The sequence below is a fragment of the Palaemon carinicauda genome, chromosome 8, assembly GCF_036898095.1.
Source record: "Palaemon carinicauda isolate YSFRI2023 chromosome 8, ASM3689809v2, whole genome shotgun sequence".
NCBI classification, from domain to species: Eukaryota; Metazoa; Arthropoda; class Malacostraca; order Decapoda; family Palaemonidae; genus Palaemon; species Palaemon carinicauda.
Window position 1 is genome coordinate 130,924,725 of NC_090732.1, and position 19,991 is coordinate 130,944,715.

General features: G+C 38.8%; 1 protein-coding gene across 2 annotated transcripts in view; it reads right to left on the reverse strand.

Moving 5' to 3' along the window:
• The window catches only part of LOC137645932 (structural maintenance of chromosomes protein 5-like), a 208,316-nt gene that overhangs the window by 114,801 nt on the left and 73,524 nt on the right, over window positions 1-19,991 (reverse strand). For both annotated transcript variants that reach the window (XM_068378994.1, XM_068378996.1), the window contains 4 exons: window positions 15,157-15,262; window positions 4,366-4,506; window positions 4,052-4,253; window positions 1,531-1,691 (listed from right to left, as the gene is read on the reverse strand). In XM_068378994.1, the coding sequence (XP_068235095.1) occupies window positions 1,531-1,691; window positions 4,052-4,253; window positions 4,366-4,506; window positions 15,157-15,262 (610 nt within the window). The remainder of the gene's footprint in view (window positions 1-1,530; window positions 1,692-4,051; window positions 4,254-4,365; window positions 4,507-15,156; window positions 15,263-19,991) is intronic.

Here is a 19,991-nt window from a genome sequence, read left to right on the forward strand (position 1 = left end):
TTCTCTAACTCCCGTTGGGATGAGACTCAGCAATGTAGAAATCTCATCAAGTTTCCTGTGACGAGAAAAATATCTCTCACACTGGGAGAGAATGCACTCCCTATAATATTTACAAGATGATTCTCTTGTCTAGCCAAAAGAGTCATGTCTACCCAACTAATAAGAATGCCACAATAGTCGCTATCCCAGTCTGGGCAAAAAAACCTAAATACAGAGATTTACTAGACATAAGCACTTACTCGTAACTCACAGTTAATGAAAAAGTAACTCAATGAATGTGAATTGAAAATAAATAAGTCAAGAGCATTAAACGCTAAAAGGGTAAATGACATGAATACGAAAGGCTCGATCGTAGAGAGGAAGTGAGAGCACAACCTTTTCACTTCGTGACCAGCAGTGAGACGCTGGGAGCAGCCTCCTGTTTGCTCCTTGTGCAAGCGGTGCATTTACCCAGCACGAGGCAAAAAACACTCAACAAAAATTTTGAATAGCCGGTCGTAGAAAACAGGATTAGGTGTAACCCCATACAAATGACTCAGAAGTTTGTATCCGTGTAGGAATAAATGTTAATTCCCAGCATAAGTAGGGATCAAGGGAGATGAAAATGCCAACTAGGCAACCAAAGCTACATTTAATATAAAATCAAATACACTTATTCCTATCAATGACTTATTACTATATCTAACAACCATCTTACTATATAATGGTATACAATTTGGAATAATGACTAAATATCAAATGAGAAATCAGGCTAATCCTCTAGTTGGATTGAAGTGTTCCTCCTTTCAAATAGAAAGCACTATTCAAGTAATCCTATTTCACTCTCAAATTGGTCACACCAATTTAACCCACCATGAGAACAATGGTTACAATTAAACATATTTTCCAAAATACACCCACAAAGTATAAAAAGGATTGGAAACTAACCATTACATCCCTACATTCCCCTAGTTCCCTCGCCCTCCTTAAAATATTGCCTTTTCTTTGAAACCTGAAAGCTCCATCATGTTTATACACAAGAACAAATGTTTTATTCTTATCTTGATTCAATGGCTGTTGCAAAAATGAAGTTAGAAAATAGGTATAAAGTAAGAAATTTTATTTTCTAGCTTTTAAACAAAATCATTTATCTATCTATCTACGGTACCTACCATGCCACTTATCCCAATTTTGGGAGATAGCCAACATCAAGTTTTAGAAAATGTGGCATAGTTTTAAAACCAATGTCACAATATTTATTAATGAGGCCAGCACTCAAATATGAATATTATCAGAGTCTAAACAAAGGTGGATGGTAGAGATGTGAAACAAAGCTGTAGAATTGTGTACCTCTTATGAATCAATAAGTGAATGCACTACAGTAATATGTAAAATTACCTTGATAAATGAATGTAATAGTTAAACGTAAAATTACCATGACAAGTGAGTGAACTATAGTTATATGTAAAATTACCTTAATATTAAATGCACTATAGTTACATGTAAAACTACCTCAATAACAGAATGCACTACAGTTACATGTAAAATTACCTGGGCAGCTTCTATCTGAGTTTTATAACTTTGTATCCTTCTTTTATTCTCTCTATTCTCAGCAATTAATTCTTCTATTTCATTACAAATTTCTGCAAGCTTTGTTGACCCTGACGAAATATCCTGAGTAAGTTTCTGCATTTTCTTACGGACCTCCTCCTCTGTAAGAATAGAAAATTTGTGTATGCTTCCTGGCAAAATTAAATATGAAAAAGTCAAATAAAGAAATTTGTACTCCACTCCTCTTTGTTGGACATACTTAGCTACATTTCAAGAAAAGCTTGAATATATAACACCAAGAGGCCAGGAAAGGATTGAAAAGCCTTCAAACTACCACATTGTATTTCAAGGTCAACTGGCGCGAGAAAATTTTCTTAAGATATGTGGGCTTGGAAAGTGAAAATAATTCAAGTAATTAAATTTAGTATTGACTTTTAGGTCATATTGCTAATATCTTTGAAGCAGGATCCTCACAACCTCCAAAGACAAAAATATATGAACCATTTATCACCCTAAACATCACCTATGAGAAACATCTACATACAGCTGGATCATTACCCAATATCATAAAATTAAACGGTTGCCGCAACCACGTGATCTCATAATATTGAAGTTGATCTAGATTTCTAGGTAGACATAGAACTTAAAATGGGGATAATTGAGGGACATATGATCTAAATTATATCTAAGAATCAAAATAATACTTCTAATATCAAAATTCTATTCATTTTGATGCATTTTACCATGAAATATGATCCTGCCACCTCAAGACTGGGAGAGTTTGTTTGTAAACGACTGGTGCCATCAAAGCGCTGAATACGTGAAAAAACAGTCTAAGCTCTTTTGTATTTCCTCAGGTACATACTGGAGGAAGGGGGAGATGCAATTGCCTCATTTGCTATCGCTACCTAGAGGCCAGGGGGATCCTTAGAGCCCCATCAATAAAATTTGAATAAGAACAGATGGCTAGAGAGATGAAAGACAGAGGTCCGGCAGCCATGAGAGAGTTTCGTCGCCATAGCGGTGTCGGCAAGCCACTACACATTCCTTTTTTTTTTCTTTTTTTTAAACTTAGTTTTTGTTTAATGTAAACGTTCCCCTCCATGTCCTTTCTCTCCGTGTGTACCTTTTGATTAACTTAGGAATTGTTCATTAATATCAGAAGACTAAGAATCTCAAGCACCTCAGTATCGTCGTATTTACTGAGATGTTCTTAGATCATGTTTCTGATTTACTCTAATTGAAGAAATTCATTTGAAGAAAGTTATCTATCCAGTGCTCATTTAAGTCAAAATAACTTAGACAAAAATAAAATGTTACGATAATGACGGCACAGTCGTCTATTTACTCCTGCTTCCAAATATTTGTGAACTTTACTTAAATTGACTTTGTACGCAGCACGTTATAAAATAACTCTGAAACCTTTCTAAAAAGTATATTACAGCTTGCATAGATGCTATTTTAAAAAATACACAAAAAGATAAGATATCTGAACCAAATTTATTCTGTATGAAAATACATATGGTAAGTAGATTGTTACCTAAGCTAGATTGATTCAACATTAGTTGGGCTAAATCGGTGACAATTGAGTAATTGTGTTTCAAACAAGGTTTGGACTTAATTCTCTTCCTTTTCCAGTGTTAAAATTGATAAGATTTCTTTCTAACATCCAACAGCCCAGAAAAATACAAAAGGTAAATATTCCAATTGAGCCAGGCACATAACCACTAAATACACGAACTGTTAGTTTCCTTAACTTATATAGAATTAATCTTTATTCAATATTCAGACCATAATAAAGTTATAAGAAAAGTTAGAAACGATCACCTATTTCGGGACTCAATTTGTCTGAAAAGCAGAAATGTGAAATAGGTAAGACAATGCGAGACAAAGAAATCCAAACTTACTATGCAAAACAAACTTGAGAAGTTATCCTAGTGTTTTCAGTCACCTCTAGAGTTACCATGGATTAAATGCAAACAACTCACAAGGGTATCATTAGGTGTTAAATTACTTTACGTTTTTAATTTCTAATTAAAATAGTTAACTAATGGCTCACATAGCTTTAAAAGAAGAAGGAATGTGAATGGATAACATTTCTCAATACACAAACATAACACTGCAGCCACCAAACGTTTACATTACACAAAGCAAGAAAAAATTTGAATCACATTGTGATTTATTATCTCAAAATGAACTACCAAAATTATATTTGCATCACTTGGCCAAACAAGGACGTCTTATCAAACACTAGAGATAAAATGAACGGAAAAGGATGAATTCAATGATCATGTTAACGAGTAATTTAGTTGCCATCAACTGCCAGACAGTGTGGTGGTTGCCAAAGGGGGAGGCATTTTGCATGTGGAGAAAACGAGAAATTTGTATTTTGGGGTAGATGACGACAACACAGCTTCAAGTAGAGGCAATATGAACAACAGGGGAGTTTCATAAAAATTATACAGTACAGTATACATTAAGGGCAATTAGTTGATAAAAGCTGAAAATCTGGCATACAAACCATCAGCAGCAGGTAAAGATTCATACTGTCTTTCATATACATCAAGTTGTTTTTGGTGATTTTCGAGGTCTATCCTCTGCTGTTGTGCTGCTTCCTTTTTGGCCTCAAAATCATAAGCTAGAGCTTTTGTGTCTTCGTCTAATTTTTCATTCAAAGTACGTAGACGGTTTGCCTTCGTAAATACTTCGTTGTTACGGATAATCTGCAAGAAAAGACAATTCTAAAGACACAGGAGCTTTAAACTTAAAAATAATTATCAATGTGAAACAAAATTTTCTCTTTAAATTGCATTTATATACAATTATTCAACATACTTTATTATTTAATGTCCTCTTCTGGAGTAAAATAGATTCGTTGCACACTTCGATTTGTTTGCTTAGAGGCCTTAACAGGATTTCTTCCTTTTTCATGTCTCTATCTATCTCTGCTATTTCATCACGCATTAAAAGATTGTTCTGAAATAAAAAAGGAATTCAAATAAAATAAAATTTTATTTCTATACGTACTCAGGTGATGTTCATACTGCTTCAGACGTGGGGTTTATCAAAATTTACCAATAAAAGTTAAAATTTCCCATCTACTTTCCTTTCATTAGACAAAGCAGTGATGCAACAGGGGCTCTTTGTTATTTCAGTCTGTAAGTGGAACCTATTCTTGACATTGCAAGTCAGTGGGGAGGAGGGCGGGTATGTATATGACCATCAAGTGAGTATCATCATCTCCTCCTACGTCTATTGACGCTGAGGGCCCCCTTTAGATTTCACCAGTCATCTCTATCTTCAATACTTCTCCATTTATCATCTCCTACTTCTCGCTTCATAGTCCTCAGCCATGTAGTTCTGGGTCTTCCAACCCTTCTAGAGCCTAGTGGAGCCTAGTTGAAAGTTTGGTCAACTAATCTCTCTTGGGAGGTATGAAGAGTGTGCCCAAATCATCTCCATCTACCCTTCATCATGATCTCGTCCACATGTGGCACTCGAGTAATCTCTCATAGTTTTATTTCTAATCCTGTCCTAGCATTTAACTCACAATATCCTTCTGATGGTTTTGTTCTCAAATCTATTAAATCTATTGGAGATTGTTTCATTGTCATACCATGATCATGTCCATACAGTAACACCAATATAACTAAACTGATATATAGTCTGATTTTCATATGTAATTTCAGGCAATTTGATTTCTAAATTTTACTTAATCTAGCCATTGTCTCATTTGCTTGTTTCAATTTTTCACTAAACTCTTAATTCTAAAGACCCTGTATTGGAGATCATAGTTCCTAAATACTTAAAAATTATTCTACCTCATTAATCCTTTCATTCCAATGATATTTCATCTTCCATTGCCTACTACATTCTCATCATCTCTGTCTTTCTTCTATTTATCTTCAGCACAACCTCGTGTGATATTTCATGCATTCTGGTAAGCAAGCATTGCAAATCCTGTGGTGTTCAGCTAACAAGGACAGCATCATCAGCATACTCTAGGTCTGGTAAATTCCTATCACCAATCCAGTCCAATACTTCTCCACCATCTCTGACTGTTCTACACATTACAAAATTCATGAGGAGGATAAACAGCATAAGTGACAACACATTCCCTTGGAGTACTCCGTTGTTCACTGGAAATTCATTTGATAAGACTCCATTAACATTAACTTTGCACTTGATATGCTCATGAACAGACTTAATCAAATTTACATATTTAAGAGGAATTCCATAATAAAGCAGGACTCTTCACAAAATTGGCCAGTGCACACAATCAAAGGCTTTTTCATAGTCCACAAATGCCATCAAAAGGTGATTTCTATATTCTACGCATTGCTGTACATGTCTCAAAATGAAAATTTGGTCAGCGCAATTTCTACCTAATCCTGTTTGCAAATCTCTCAGCTTTTCATTGATCTTTCTCTCCAGTCTCTTTAGAATAAGCATACTACATATTTTCATAACAACTGACATAAGTGTTATGCCTCTGTAATTATTGCAATCAGTCAGGTCACCCTTTTTGCTATTTTCACCAACACTTCTAACTCCCATTCATCAGGTTTTGCCTCTTCATGCCACATTCTACAAAATAATCTTGTAAGTAGTCTGGGAGTCGCTTCATTTTTGGCCAGTATCATCTCGGCAGTTATTCCATCATATTCAGGCCTTTCTATCTACAGTAGGGTCCCGAATTACACGTGTTCTAATTACGCGATTCCTCAATTACGCGATCGATAGTTTTTAAAAATTAATTTTCCTGTATTTGCGAGGAGCATTCTAAATCCGCGAGTCAAGCACCGCGAAGCGTAGGAAATCTATTGTTTTCTTAATTGTATTGGGGGGGGGGGGGGTGATGGTTCCCCGATGTCTGAGAAGGGGGGGGGGGAGAATGTGAGAGAAAGATTTCTGTTCAAACATTTTAAGACTAGTTTTGGATGAAAAATGTTAAGGTTTGCCCATCTGTTGTGTGAACTTGTCGCTAGGCCTAGCCTAACTGTCCAACACCTATATGTATAATATTCCATATTTGTACTAATTAATTTTTATACTTACGTTGTGATTATGGTGAAAAATCCTTATTCATTAAACTTTAAATTAAAAACCATCAAAATAAAGACTATTTTATATCATGCTACTGCCAAACATGTCACCACAACCAAACCCATTACTTTGTTTAGTACGTTCCATCGCCGATCATAACGAACTCGCTAACCAATTTTAACAACTGTCTATAGGTTAACTTTTGCGGCAAAAGATATCTTACCAGGTACTATGTAATAATAATGTTATAATTAATGTTTTATTTATCCTTAGAAAATCAAAATATATGAAATATGAGCAATTTTGTTTCGTGTTGTTTTTTGTTTCCTAAAAAAACGCCTTCTTAAAAGGAAAACGTTTTTTTTTTTTACGTTTCATCGTCGATCATAAACGCATTTACTCCTGAAAGTGATATTGAAGAGCTTTTACTAAAGATGTTATTATAAATAAAGATTATAAATAGGTGGTAAAATATCTATAATTAAAGTGTAGCAGCATCAAGAAATGTTGGGGTTCGCCCTTTACATAAGAATGTACTGTACATTGGATTAGACAGAACGTAGAAAAAATCAATTAGGGAAAAATCGGTATTCGTATCCTCTTCATCAGCATCGTCATTCGTCAATCGGGCTTTTTATTTTTTTTATTCTCAGTCGCTAACTAGTTATCGCACTGCCAAGATCTGCACACATTCCGATAATTCACATTTGAAGGTTTTCTGGGAGAGGATGGATAGAGAAAATACCGAACTATATAAAATGTTTTATTTAACCTGTTAAGCGTCACCCACGTGATAAACCGTTCACCACGATCTACTCGGTACCGCCTTCAACTGTATATTCCGTTCATGACTTTAATTGCCTTTTACAAGCCGTCAGTCTCGTGATGTTACTTTACTCGTATAGTAAGTATAGGATCACCACTTGGCAACACTTTCAGCATATGGGGACTGTGAATAGAAACTTATATGATGTCTGGCAACTATTTTTCTGAAGGTAGCTTGATGTTACAAAACTCTGGTTTGAACTGGTTTCCTATCAGTGCGCTCGGGCGTTCATGCATAAGTGGTTATTTGTTGTTCCTTTTGTAATGAAAGGTCTAAAGAGGAAGGTTATTTCTTTAGATGAAATAAATTATATTCTTGTTGTGGAATTTGATAATGATAACCTGTTTGATAATGAGAGCATTAGTTCTGAATCCTCCAGTGATGAGTATATTGAAGAAACAAAGTTTCCTTTCGATGTCGAAAGCGAAAATGACTTCTCAATACCGAATGACTGGACAACGAAATTTCACAAAACTATAAAGGGAAAGGAAACGCCGAGAGAGAGAGAGAGAGAGAGAGAGAGAGAGAGAGAGAGAGAGAGAGAGAGAGAGAGAGAGAGAGAGAGAGAGAGAATAAAGTGGATAAATAATGTACAAATGTATGACGAACATATTTGAAAACTATACAGGAAACGATATGAAGAGAGAGAGAGAGAGAGAGAGAGAGAGAGAGAGAGAGAGAGAGAGAGAGAGAGACCTATTCCTTTCCTTTTGTTGCTTATCCAGGCGTAAGATTTACGATTGAAGATAAAAAGAACCCATTAGAATATTCAGTATTATGTAGCCATTTGAAATGAAATAATAGTAGTATTAATTGTTTTTTTTACTCAACCAATTAATTAATATCCCTACTTTTAACTATAATTACGAATTATAAGCATAAAGAAATATTAACTTTGAAAAATTATCATTAGTGAAACGACCGCTCAGGGCAAAAAAAGCGTGATTATCGTACAGCAGCCTATTGCACACTTGCGCCTAGTGGCCGTGTTTACGTGTGGGAGTGTCATCATGGATATACAGTACTATACTGTAATTTTTAACTATTGCTAGATACGTACTGTATCAAACCTTGAAAACCCTTTTTTGTTTTTTGTATCTATAGGAAATAATTCTACATCATTCGGAAAATACTGAAAACAGTAAGCTATGCATAGTACAGTAGTAAATACTACAGTCATAGAAAATTATCAAAACTTTAACAACTTTTTATTGTTTTATTTATCCATAAAAGAAATTTTGTACAGTATTTTATAAAAAAAAAATCTATAAGAAGGATTTCTTACAGTATTGTTAAGATAAAAGCTACAGTATATATATATATATATATATATATATATATATATATATATATATATATATATATATATATATATATATATATATATATATATATATATATATATATATATATATACACACACAGTGTATATACAGTATATATATAGCTAGAAAGCTAGAAATGGAGTGAAAAAAAAATTGACGGGTAGGTTGCTGTTTGCCGCCATGATGTGTTTCGAAATATACGAATTTCCAATTACACGAGGCCTTTCATCGACCAAATTCTCGCATAATTCGGGACCCTACTGTATTTAGTTTTTTAAGGATAGCTTCGACTTCAAACAACCGAGTTCATTCATGAGAAAATCAAGGTCTTCATCAGGTTCAGATATATCAATCAAATTATTCCCTTCATATAAGTGATGTGTGATGTAGCCGTGGTTGTTTAACTTGTATGTTGATGGAGTGGTGAGAGAGGTGAATGCTCGAGTGCTTGGGCGTGGATTAAAACTGGTAGACGAGAATGACCATGAATGGGAGGTAAATCAGTTGTTGTTTGCGGATGATACTGTACTGGTTGCAAACACAGAAGAGAAGCTTGACCGACTAGTGACAGAATTTGGAAGGGTGTGTGAGAGAAGGAAGTTGAGAGTTAATGTGGGTAAGAGTAAGGTTATGAGATGTACGAGAAGGGAAGGTGGTGCAAGGTTGAATGTCATGTTGAAGGGAGAGTTACTTGAGGAGGTGGATCAGTTTAAGTACTTGGGGTCCGTTGTTGCAGCAAATGGTGGAGTGGAAGCAGATGTACGTCAGAGAGTGAATGAAGGTTGCAAAGTGTTGAGGGCAGTTAAGGGAGTAGTAAAAAATAGAGGGTTGGGCATGAATGTACAGAGAGTTCTATATGAGAAAGTGATTGTACCAACTGTGATGTATGGATTGGAGTGGTAGGAATGAAAGTGATGGAGAGACAGAAATTGAATGTGTTTGAGATGATATGTCTAAGGAGTATGGCTGGTGTATCTCGAGTAGATAGGGTTAGGAACGAAGTGGTAAGGGTGAGAACGGGTGTAAGAAATGAGTTAGCAGCTAGAGTGGATATGAATGTGTTGAGGTGGTTTGGCCATTTTGAGAGAATGGAAAATGGCTGTCTGCTAAAGAAGGTGATGAATGCAAGAGTTGATGGGAGAAGTACGAGAGGAAGGCCAAGGTTTGGGTGGATGGATGGAGTGAAGGAAGCTCTGGGTGATAGGAGGATAGATGTGAGAGAGGCAAGAGAGTGTGCTAGAAATAGGAATGAATGGCGAGCGATTGTGACGCAGTTCCGGTAGGCCCTGCTGCTTCCTCCGGTGCCTTAGATCACTGCGGAGGTAGCAGCAGTAGGGGATTCAGCATTATGAAGCTTCATCTGTGGTGGATAACGGGGGAGGGTGGGCTGTGGCACCCTAGCAGTACCAGCTGAAGTCGGTCGAGTCCCTTGTCAGGCTGGGAGGAACGTAGAGAGTAGAGGTCCCCTTTTTGTTTTGTTTCATTTGTTGATGTCGGCTACCCCCCAAAATTGGGGGAAGTGCCTTGGTATATGTATGTATTCATAACTCACTAGAGTGTTCCCTCCAACGTTGTCTTCCTTCATTTTCTGTTGCTATAACCATGCCAACTCTCTTTTTGATGGGTATATGCTTCTTCTTCTTTACCCAAGTCGAGATTTCATTAATAATTCTGAGCAATTCTTACACCATAGCCACTTCCTGAATTCATAGCTTTGTCAGCCTCATCTGCTTTACAGTCTAAATATTCTCTCCAGTCATTTCTGGCTTTTCTTTTGACCTCACTATCAATACTGGAATACTGGCATGCTCTACCTTGTAATTTTCAATAATTCCATGAAAACTTTCAATAATCAATTTCTATCTTTGTCTCCTTTTTATAGTATCCAAAGTATCATTCGATATCCATGGCTTTCTCCTTGTAACTGTGTGTCCCAAGACTTCACTACCAATGGACTGATGTATGTTATCAATTCTTCATTAATTGTCTGCTTTTGCAGTCTCATAGACTGCAAATCGATTCCTAGATTCAATTACAAATGTTTCTCTGTGCTCTTCTAGAAGCTTAGTTGTATTAAACCTAGGTATTCTATCCATCTTTTTGTAAGTTGCTTTCAGTTTTAATTTCAGTGTAGCATTGAGAAGCTGGTGATCACTACTAATATCTGCACCTCTAGAGCTTCTTACATTTCTTAGAGTTCTCCTTCTCTCTTAATTAATGGAAATGAGATCTATCTGATTTTTGTAATTGCTACATGGTGAAGACCATGTATACTAGTGGATGTTCTTGTGTTGAAAGAGTACCTCCATTGACAAGATTGTTAGCTGAACAGAAACTTATGAAATGTACTCCACTTTCATTTGCAACTTCGCCAAGACCCTTGACACCCATAACATTCTCTATCACTTGATTATTTCTTCCAACTTTAGCATTGAAGTTGCAAATCACAATTTTCATATATCTCTCAAGGATCTAATATATTACCCTCTGCAGTTCTTCATAGTAATCAACTTTCCTTTCTTCAGGGGAATCATTTGTTTGGGTATATCGAACTATAATACTCATTTTGCACTGTTTTGATTTGAACTTTGCTAGTAACATTTACAGCTCTTCACTCAGTTAATGCCTTTTCTGCTCTTGGTGTCATCATCATTCCTACCCCTTCTCTTCCAACTCCATCTGATCTTCCTGAGTAGATATACATATATTGCTTTGCTCTTAAAGTTTCTTTACCAATCTCCTTACAATGTGTTTCACTTAGGGCCAAGATATCCAAACTATATTTCATAAATTCACTTCACCTGCTGTAACTTCCAATCTGATTCATGGTTCTAACATTCCCATTATCTATTTTAACTTTTTCTTTAGTATTTATAAACCCAGAGAGTCTTAGCACCCCGCTATACCAGGGACTTAGGGCCATTATGTCATCTTCTCTTTCCATGACTGACTAAATCCATAGAGGATTCATTGGCTAGATACATCATTGGATAACCAGTTCCTTGTTATGCACAGTGCCTATCTAACTAAGGCAAATGAACCCTGCTGGTCCATATTAATTCTAGCAAGATCAAGCGCCAGGTATCAGGAGTAAAAGCCGAAGAGAGAGTTTGTCCTTTGCCTTAACCCTATTGTACCTCAATCTCTTGAATACTGAAGGAATGGATCGATATCTCCCAGGGCAAGCCTAATTCCCTACTCGTCCTAGGGCAAATGATGTCGGTGTGTGATGGAGTTAAGCATCTCGTCCTCCTCTATCTCTTGGTCATGGTTTCCCTTGCTTTCACTGGAGTGAAGGGTAGCTTGGCCATGTAGGAGTCAAAAGCTTGAGGACCTTCTGCACACGTTCAGAGTGGAGGTGATCTGCGATCCTTGTCCGACGTTGATCTCCTTCTAGGATCTCGACTCCCAATGGACGAACTCGGCGAGGGTTCAAAAGGTATCCTCGGTGTTGTAGGTTGTGGCGGTGGAGGAGCCACATTCAGAGACTTCAGCAGGTTGGTGAGAAAGTACTCACCCAAGCAGGAAGTTCTGTTCCTCTAGGTAAGCCCTGGGCTTCCCTTGGAGGTCTAGGAGAAGAATAACCCTTGGAGGGACTAGAAGCAGCTTCCGTCGATGTAGGGGAGTGTCTCTGAGGCTGAGGAACACATTCCCTCGGTGGACGAGAAGGACGGTCCAGACTAGTAGAAACATTAGCAAACCTATTAGGCGGCTCCTTGAAACCCTCTGGAAAAGGGTGTCAGCCTGCTGCTGGAGGTGGTAGAAGCTGAAGGCCTGGGCGAAGATGTTGGTACCACACCTCTGCTAGTGAACTGCTCGCGGAAATCGTTGATTTGCTCGCGAAATTGCATGTTTAACGCATCAACCAACGTGATTCCGAGCAGAAGTTTTCGCAACATGAGAACTAGGAGCTACATAAGAAGAGGAAGTTCTAACATCTTCCTGCCGCCTCAGAGAAGTACAGTACCTACATCCGACGAAGTCAGCAAAGAGGGTCTCTGAGTAGGAGCAACTCTTATCGTTGGAGAACGTATCGAAGCGCAACGTGTTTCCAAGCGTCGCATAGGCGAACGTTTTGCTAATACTCCCCGGCCGATGAAAGGCACTGGGGGTTTGGCTGGACGCCTGTCTGGGGAGTGGTCATTCTCATGATCAGGTTCGGTCCAAGGTCGTTTAGGAGGTCAAGTTGAGGAGCTACGCACTGATGGACTGTGCAAGCACCTACCTCTACCTCTAGACAAGGAACGTCTAGACAAGGAACGTCTACACCTTAATCGCAAAAGCGCGGTTCCGAACGTGAGCGTCTGCCTCACAAACGTAAACGTCGTCCTCGTGAACGGGATCGGCATCCTTGCGAGCGTGTACGCCGTTCTTGTGATCTAGAACATAGCGACCTAGAACACGAGCGTCTTGACCTGGGTCTAGACTGTGCTCGTGATTGTGCAGAACGTGATCGCAAGATTTCTAATCATGAAGAGGAATGCCTATGAGCGCGAAGCTCTAGAGCGGGAACGCTTTCCTGAGGAAGACCGTGCGGATCATGATAACCTACAACCCATCTGATCTTCAGATTGTCGTGAACGACGATCAGGGTAAGAGTGTCCAGAAGGATGAGGCGATGGCGATGCTCGTCCTTTAGCGCTGCTGGTGGTAGGAGCGGTGGTCCCAGGAAGATCAACACCTACAACCTGCGGGTTCCTGTGGGGGAGAAACAAAGGGTTGAGGGTTACAGGATGACAAGGTCCCAGGATGGCAGGAGGGTTCGTCGTCAGCAGGAGGCTGTTGGAGAGGCAAACGCGAGCGATCACCTCGTCCGCACGTGGAAGGACCAGGAGAGGGTGAAAGATGAACTTCGCACAGTTCCAGAGCATGAGATGTTGAAGGCTCTGGAGAAGGATCCTTCCTAGCACCGCGCTGAAGGAGACGCAGCAGCTCCTCCTTCAAAGGGGGTCCCGAAATACCAAGGTTGGCCACACCTGCAAAAGATCTGAAAGGGAAAATGACTCCCCGGCAGCTTGAGGTGAAGTAGCTCCTCTAGGGGAAGCAATAACAACCCCCATACCCTGGGGTTGTCAAGGAGTTAGTTGGTCTTTGTTCCTACTTGATTGTCCCTTGGCAGAGCGAGAGAGAGAGAAGGAGCTTTTGAAAGAGATTTTGGGGGTGCGAAACGAAGAAGAATGCGCTTCCCTCGCCCCTGAGGGAGAAAGATCGCGCTTGGCCCTCATCTTCTTGCGTCGTCCAAATTTCTCCCATTGGGAGGCAGGCCACTCACTACACTCTGCGCAGGGTGAACTTTGCTTGCATCAATGCCCTCTGCAACAATGTCATGAAGGTACCGCACGCGGCATCTTTGCTCCCTGGACAGGTTCGCATGAGGACGATCTTAGAGAAAACACGCACAAATGAAAAGAAAAAGATCAAAAAGTCCAATGACAGTCTAGGGAGAGAGAGGACACGTCCGATCTCTGCTGAGCCGAAACAAAAAGTGACGTACCCCCCAGCCAACCCCTGCCTATCTGCTCAAGCAGTTAGGCAGGGTTGCCACCTCGCACTTCCAGCTTAGTCGAAAGATAATCCAAATAAATATCAGAAAGTTTGTTAGTATGGGAACTATGCAAAATTCCACCAGTTGACTCAGAAACCCTTTCCGTTAACCGTATGGCCTGGAAAGGAGCGTTATGAACAGGCTAACTGTCATTGATTTTTTGTACAGCGCATCTCACCTTGAAAAGGCCTCATTGGCACAGCAGTAAAAATGTCCCTTTTGGCCGAAATCGTCATTTAACACGTCCAACATTTGGTAAGTATTAAAGTCCAATATTAACCTGATAAGTCACAAAGAGCAGGCGCATTTACAATACATTTAACATCTACTAACGAGCTTTGAATGTCATCATCAGTAACAATGGACTGCTATTAAATTTGTCCTTGAAGGTTAATTTCTAGACAGCATCAAGACTCCTCTTGCATTGCCAAAATAGCTATTCAAGTAATGGTATATTTGATGTAGGCAAAGCATGCCCCCCTAAACAGCATAACTAGTATACTGGTCAAATAATATCTAGGACCAATTTCTAAGTGGAGTAACTTTAGAACCCCATACGCAGACAGCTGTTCTGGATTATTCTTTAAAGAACATCTGAAAAGGAGCTGAAATCTATGAGTATTCATAAAATGATGGATTTACATTGGAGAAACTTTTAATACAGTTTCTAAATATTGCATATTTAAAGCTACTAATCATAACTATTCATGGCAGCAATGGCAAGAATTTAACCATTTAAACGGTTCATTTAAAAAGGTAAAGCAATGAAAAAAAAAAAAAACTTTGATAAGTTTTCGAAGGTAGCCACAAAAATGAAAATCCTCAGGGGGTCTAAAATGCCTTGTTTCAATATAACAATTACTAGGGAAAGTTCTTTTCGGTACCTGTCTCTTTTTTTCATAACGATGATAAATTCTTTGTTTCTCTAAAACCTGGATATCCTCCTCCAGTTTTTTCTTTTCTTGCACACTTTCCATGATTTCTTTTAATCTGCAAATAAAGAGGGAAAACTATAAGTTTAACATGTTCCAGCTATAACTGCAATAAATAAAATATACACTACATAAAGCACAATAAATAATAAAAGAATAATCTACTAGGCAACAATCGTAACCATATCTTTTGAATGAACATGCAGTTAACTATCATTACAAGGTTATTGACTTCAGTCCCCCTGAGGATAGGGAAATCCTAAGATAACATAAGACCCTAAGCAATGTGGACAGTCAAAATATTGTATGCTGATAATACTTGCAAATATACCATTAAATATTGTAACTGTACAATACTTTAAATATATGCAGATACTAATCAATAACACAGCAATGTACTGTAATAACACAGTACAGTACTTTACAGTTTTATAATACTGTAGTAATAAATAATCATGTAACTCGTCCCCACTCAACTGTCCATCTTGTCTAAAAACCTATTCAGGCCAAGTACAGTGTATATAGCCTATATGACTTTTTTAGCACAACACTACTGCATGCAGTTCAGTGCAAAAATACAATCATATTGAACAATGCTGTTGCAGTTACATAGCACCCAAGTTGTTATTTTCTTTATAATAGTATTAATTATAAAGGCAAAAAACAAATCCACAATAACATTCTATTGGTGTAAGCACTTTATGCTAATAATCAATTTTATAATTTGCTTATTTGCTAATATAAAATTATGCTTTCATTTTATAAAAAAAAGCATTCATTTATAGATTCAGGGAAATTTTATAACCCGCCTTTTCATTCAGTTTAGTTGGAAGGGAAATCTTGCTGGTAATAGCAAGAGGAACTGGGAGATACCAACCCAGCTGTCAATCAAGTGAAAACTCCTAATGGGATATAACCATAACTACAGGAACAACATACAGAACCATATATACACCCATTGCAGTACTTCGATGGCAAGTATGCATAGCCGTGAAAAAGTACTTCTTTCCTAGTTTAGATATGCCATTACTATTGTGTTGTCACTCGTGAACACTACAGTTACTTAAAAGGAGCTGTTGAAAGTGTTGGAGGGTGAGAAATGTCACTTTCAATTCCAAGAGGTTTATGTAACATTGCTGATCTGACTCTGACCACAACCAAGAGGGCATGGGCTGTAGCAAGGCCGAGTCATTTAAGGGGCAAGAAAAGTCCCACGTGGTACGAGTAGTGCTTTCACACAGCTACTATAGGCTGTAAGTAAAGGGGTCGCGCTCGACTTCTTTACATTTTTCTGCCGTTATTCCAGAAAAATTGACTGTTTTGGAAACCAGGCTAGAGCCTATTATGTGGTGTGTACCAAACTGCAGAGTTACCGAAATGGACCAAAAATAAGTCCGTCAAATACATCAAGTAAAGAAAATGTAGGCTACAGCAATATCATACGATTGTAGGTGATTGTGCAAAAGATAACATTAAATCATTTTAAATTGCCGGGAATGTTTATTTATGTTAATGTTTTATTTTTTTTTTTATTAAATTGTTAGAATCATTCTATTTTTTCTTCGGTATGCAAGCGTAGTTTGGAATCAGTGGGCCTTGGAATTAGGCTACTGCCAAGGGAAAGTTTTATTTTAATTCTATTACTTTTTTCTGTCAAATTTTTCTTGCTGGATTATTCAGTCGTCTCCTTTTGGTGTGTATGATCTCTTAATTTTCTATGAGGATTATCAGGTGTAAACTGTAATGAGAAACAAAGTGTATGCATAGTGAGTGGTGTGTGATAGAAAGAAGAGTTGAGGATGGCCAGGTGTCCCGTCTCCATACCAATTGACCTACTCGTGCCAACTTCTTCCCCCACTGACCAGGCCTGTACTTGAGATGGCCTTGGCAGTAGCAGGTGAGCACCCAACCTCTCCTTCGATGCATCGGTGAACAGCATCAAATCCGAAAGAGGTGGGGAGGGGAGATCTACCCCTTCAAGAAGGTTAGAGTCTTGGAATCATCGACTCAAATCTTACCTCTTGTCTTCCCCTACCGGAATCACCTTTCCAGGAGGATCCCTGCCCTAAGACCAAAAGGTCTTCAGCTACCACTAAAATGAGCATACGCAAAGGAGACTGTTCAGACCCAGGCTTTCTAACTAAGACAGGTGACCCACCAGACACTGCCACTGATATACCTGCAGTGAGCCTCACTTTAAGAATGGTCACGCCACTTTCTTGAATCTTACGATTCGATCTTGCAATAGAAAGACCTTTCCTAATAAGGCACTTATATCCAAGTCCTGTAATACCCAATTTTGTTTAGGTATGGGCTTTGACTTCTTGTTTACCATGGTCCCCAGATTTAGGAAAAACTCAAGAAGTCTGTCTCGGTGAAGGAGCAGGATCTCCACCGACTCCGCCAGCAACCAATCGTCCAGATATCGGAAGAACCGAATGACATTGGAGAGGACCTACGCGGAGACCAATGTGAACACTGGTGAACACTGAGGGGCTGTCATCTGGCCGAAACACGAGACCGTGAACTGGTATACTTTGTCATGCGCTACAAATTGGATGTACTTCCTGGAAATGGGATTGATTGGGATCTGGAAGTATGAATTCTTGAGATCCAATGAGATCCATGAGTTACCGTTCTTACTGCTTGTCTGACCATGGCTGCGGCCTCCATCTTGAATGGAGCTTGACAAACTCGTTCAAAACTTGGTCTCCATCCTCCAAACGCCTTCTTGACAAGTAAGAGTCAACCGTAAAAGCATAGAATCGTCGAGAATCTCATGGAGAGTGCTCCTACTCTACCACAGTCTCGACTTCAGCCCAATGGGCTATGTCTTTCTCCAATCTCTATACAAAGGACATTACTCTCATTGAAGGATGAATTAGAGGAGGAATCCGGACTGGAGTATGCCTCTAGTCCCACATTCCTCTGCATGAATCCATCTCTGCCTCTACCCAGGCTGAGGGCATGCTCCCAAAAGTCACACAGGGGGAGGATTCCTGTCTTCCCCTAGTGGAAGAGGAGAAAATTGTGGAACACTTCCTAATTATTTTTCCATAACCTCTAGCATTTCCAAGGGGTTATCCATCTAAGCTGCCCACCAAAATGTTGCTCAACTCTGAGCGGTGTTCTCAAAGTGGTCTGGCTGTTGACTTTCATAGCCAGTGACTGGCATTTCTTGGCATGTGTCAGTAGCACCTTTGACCTTGTCTGCACTACTAAAGAAGTTTGTCTAATACCATTTAGCCTGTGGTCAGCATCCATCCTTAAACTGAGATGACAAAGCATGATTGGTATCCTTGCGCATATCTCAACTGTTTGTCCAAAGCCCATTTAGTAGTAAAAAGGGAGGATGGAGGGAAGGCAACAGGGTTGGGGTTCCCAGGTTGACCGGTAAAGGTGACATGCCAAAAGCTAGGAGGGCACCAGCAAGTGACCGCTCTGAGTAAATAGGCTTAAAAGCAACAACTGAATCAGTGCCCTGCCTGTTAGATCCCTTTGGGAGGTAAATGCATTCCCCTTAATTATGCATTCCAAACCTGAGTGCCTGCTCAGGTCTGTATAGTGTAAGATTCATTTACATTTTTACCACTATCTAACCTGCTTCGTTACTTCGGGCTGTGCTTTGCCAGAACAAATAGAGTGATTAGAAGTGTTACTTCCCTAGAGGAGCCATCGGGCAGGCAGGTGAGAGGTTGCACAACCAATCGAAATTAGTTGAAAAGTAGGCGATAAGTTGCTAGCAACCACTTATGCAGAAAACTGGCTAGCAATCGTATACATATCTCCTGCCGATAAAAACATATAAAATCCTAATAGTATACAGTAACTAGTATAGCTCTAAGAAGAGAGTAGAATATAGAGATAGAACGACTGTGCAAACGAGCAATCGTTAAATAGATTAGCAAAAACGAGAAAAAATGGAGACGTTCCGAACATATTCACAGCATCAGTTTGTGAGGAAACATTCAAAAGTTGCTCGCATTGGGTGTCGTTCCGTTTGCTTACCCAAGAGCAAAAGCAGAATAGATTCTAGCAAGGATGATCACAGTCATGTAATGTTGAGAGAGAGAGAGAGAGAGAAAAAAAAAAAAAAAAAAAAAGAGCTCAAACCCTTGTTTTTTTGTCCTTGATGGAGAGTTGGTTAATCCTAACTCTTACACTGAAAGAGAAAGACAGTACGGGTGGCTTATATGAGATTAATACCGATCGGTCTTTATAGACTACTTGTTCAAAAGAAAATGGAAGGGTCATCAGCAGACTAACAACCTTCTTATGGCAAAGAGAATTTAATGTATGAACAAGCACTCGTACAAAAAGCCTGTAAGCATAAGGCTTTCAATAAAACTAAATGCTTCTGATAAAAAAAATAGTTCAAACTCACGTTCCTAGGGTGGGTTCAATCTGTACCATGCGCATACTAGGCAAACGTGTTACCATTAATAAGAGGAAGATGAATCCTGATGTATCTTTACTTTGAGAAGCCAAATGCTTCAAACTAGCATACCAGATTCTTGATTTCTTTATTGCTAAAGTCGAATGCAAGATGACAATTGTGCACCTATGTTAAGTAGAAATATTACAAATACTGTATAACGCAATCTGCATTTTAACAAAATACAACTGAATCTGAATCCACTGATTATACAGTACTAGTAGACAATAATCCATCCATCCATATACCAAGGCACTTCCCCCAATTTTGGGGGGTAGCCGACACCAACAATGAAACAAAACAAAAAGGGGACCTCTACTCTCTATGTTCCTTCAGCCTAATCAGGGACTCA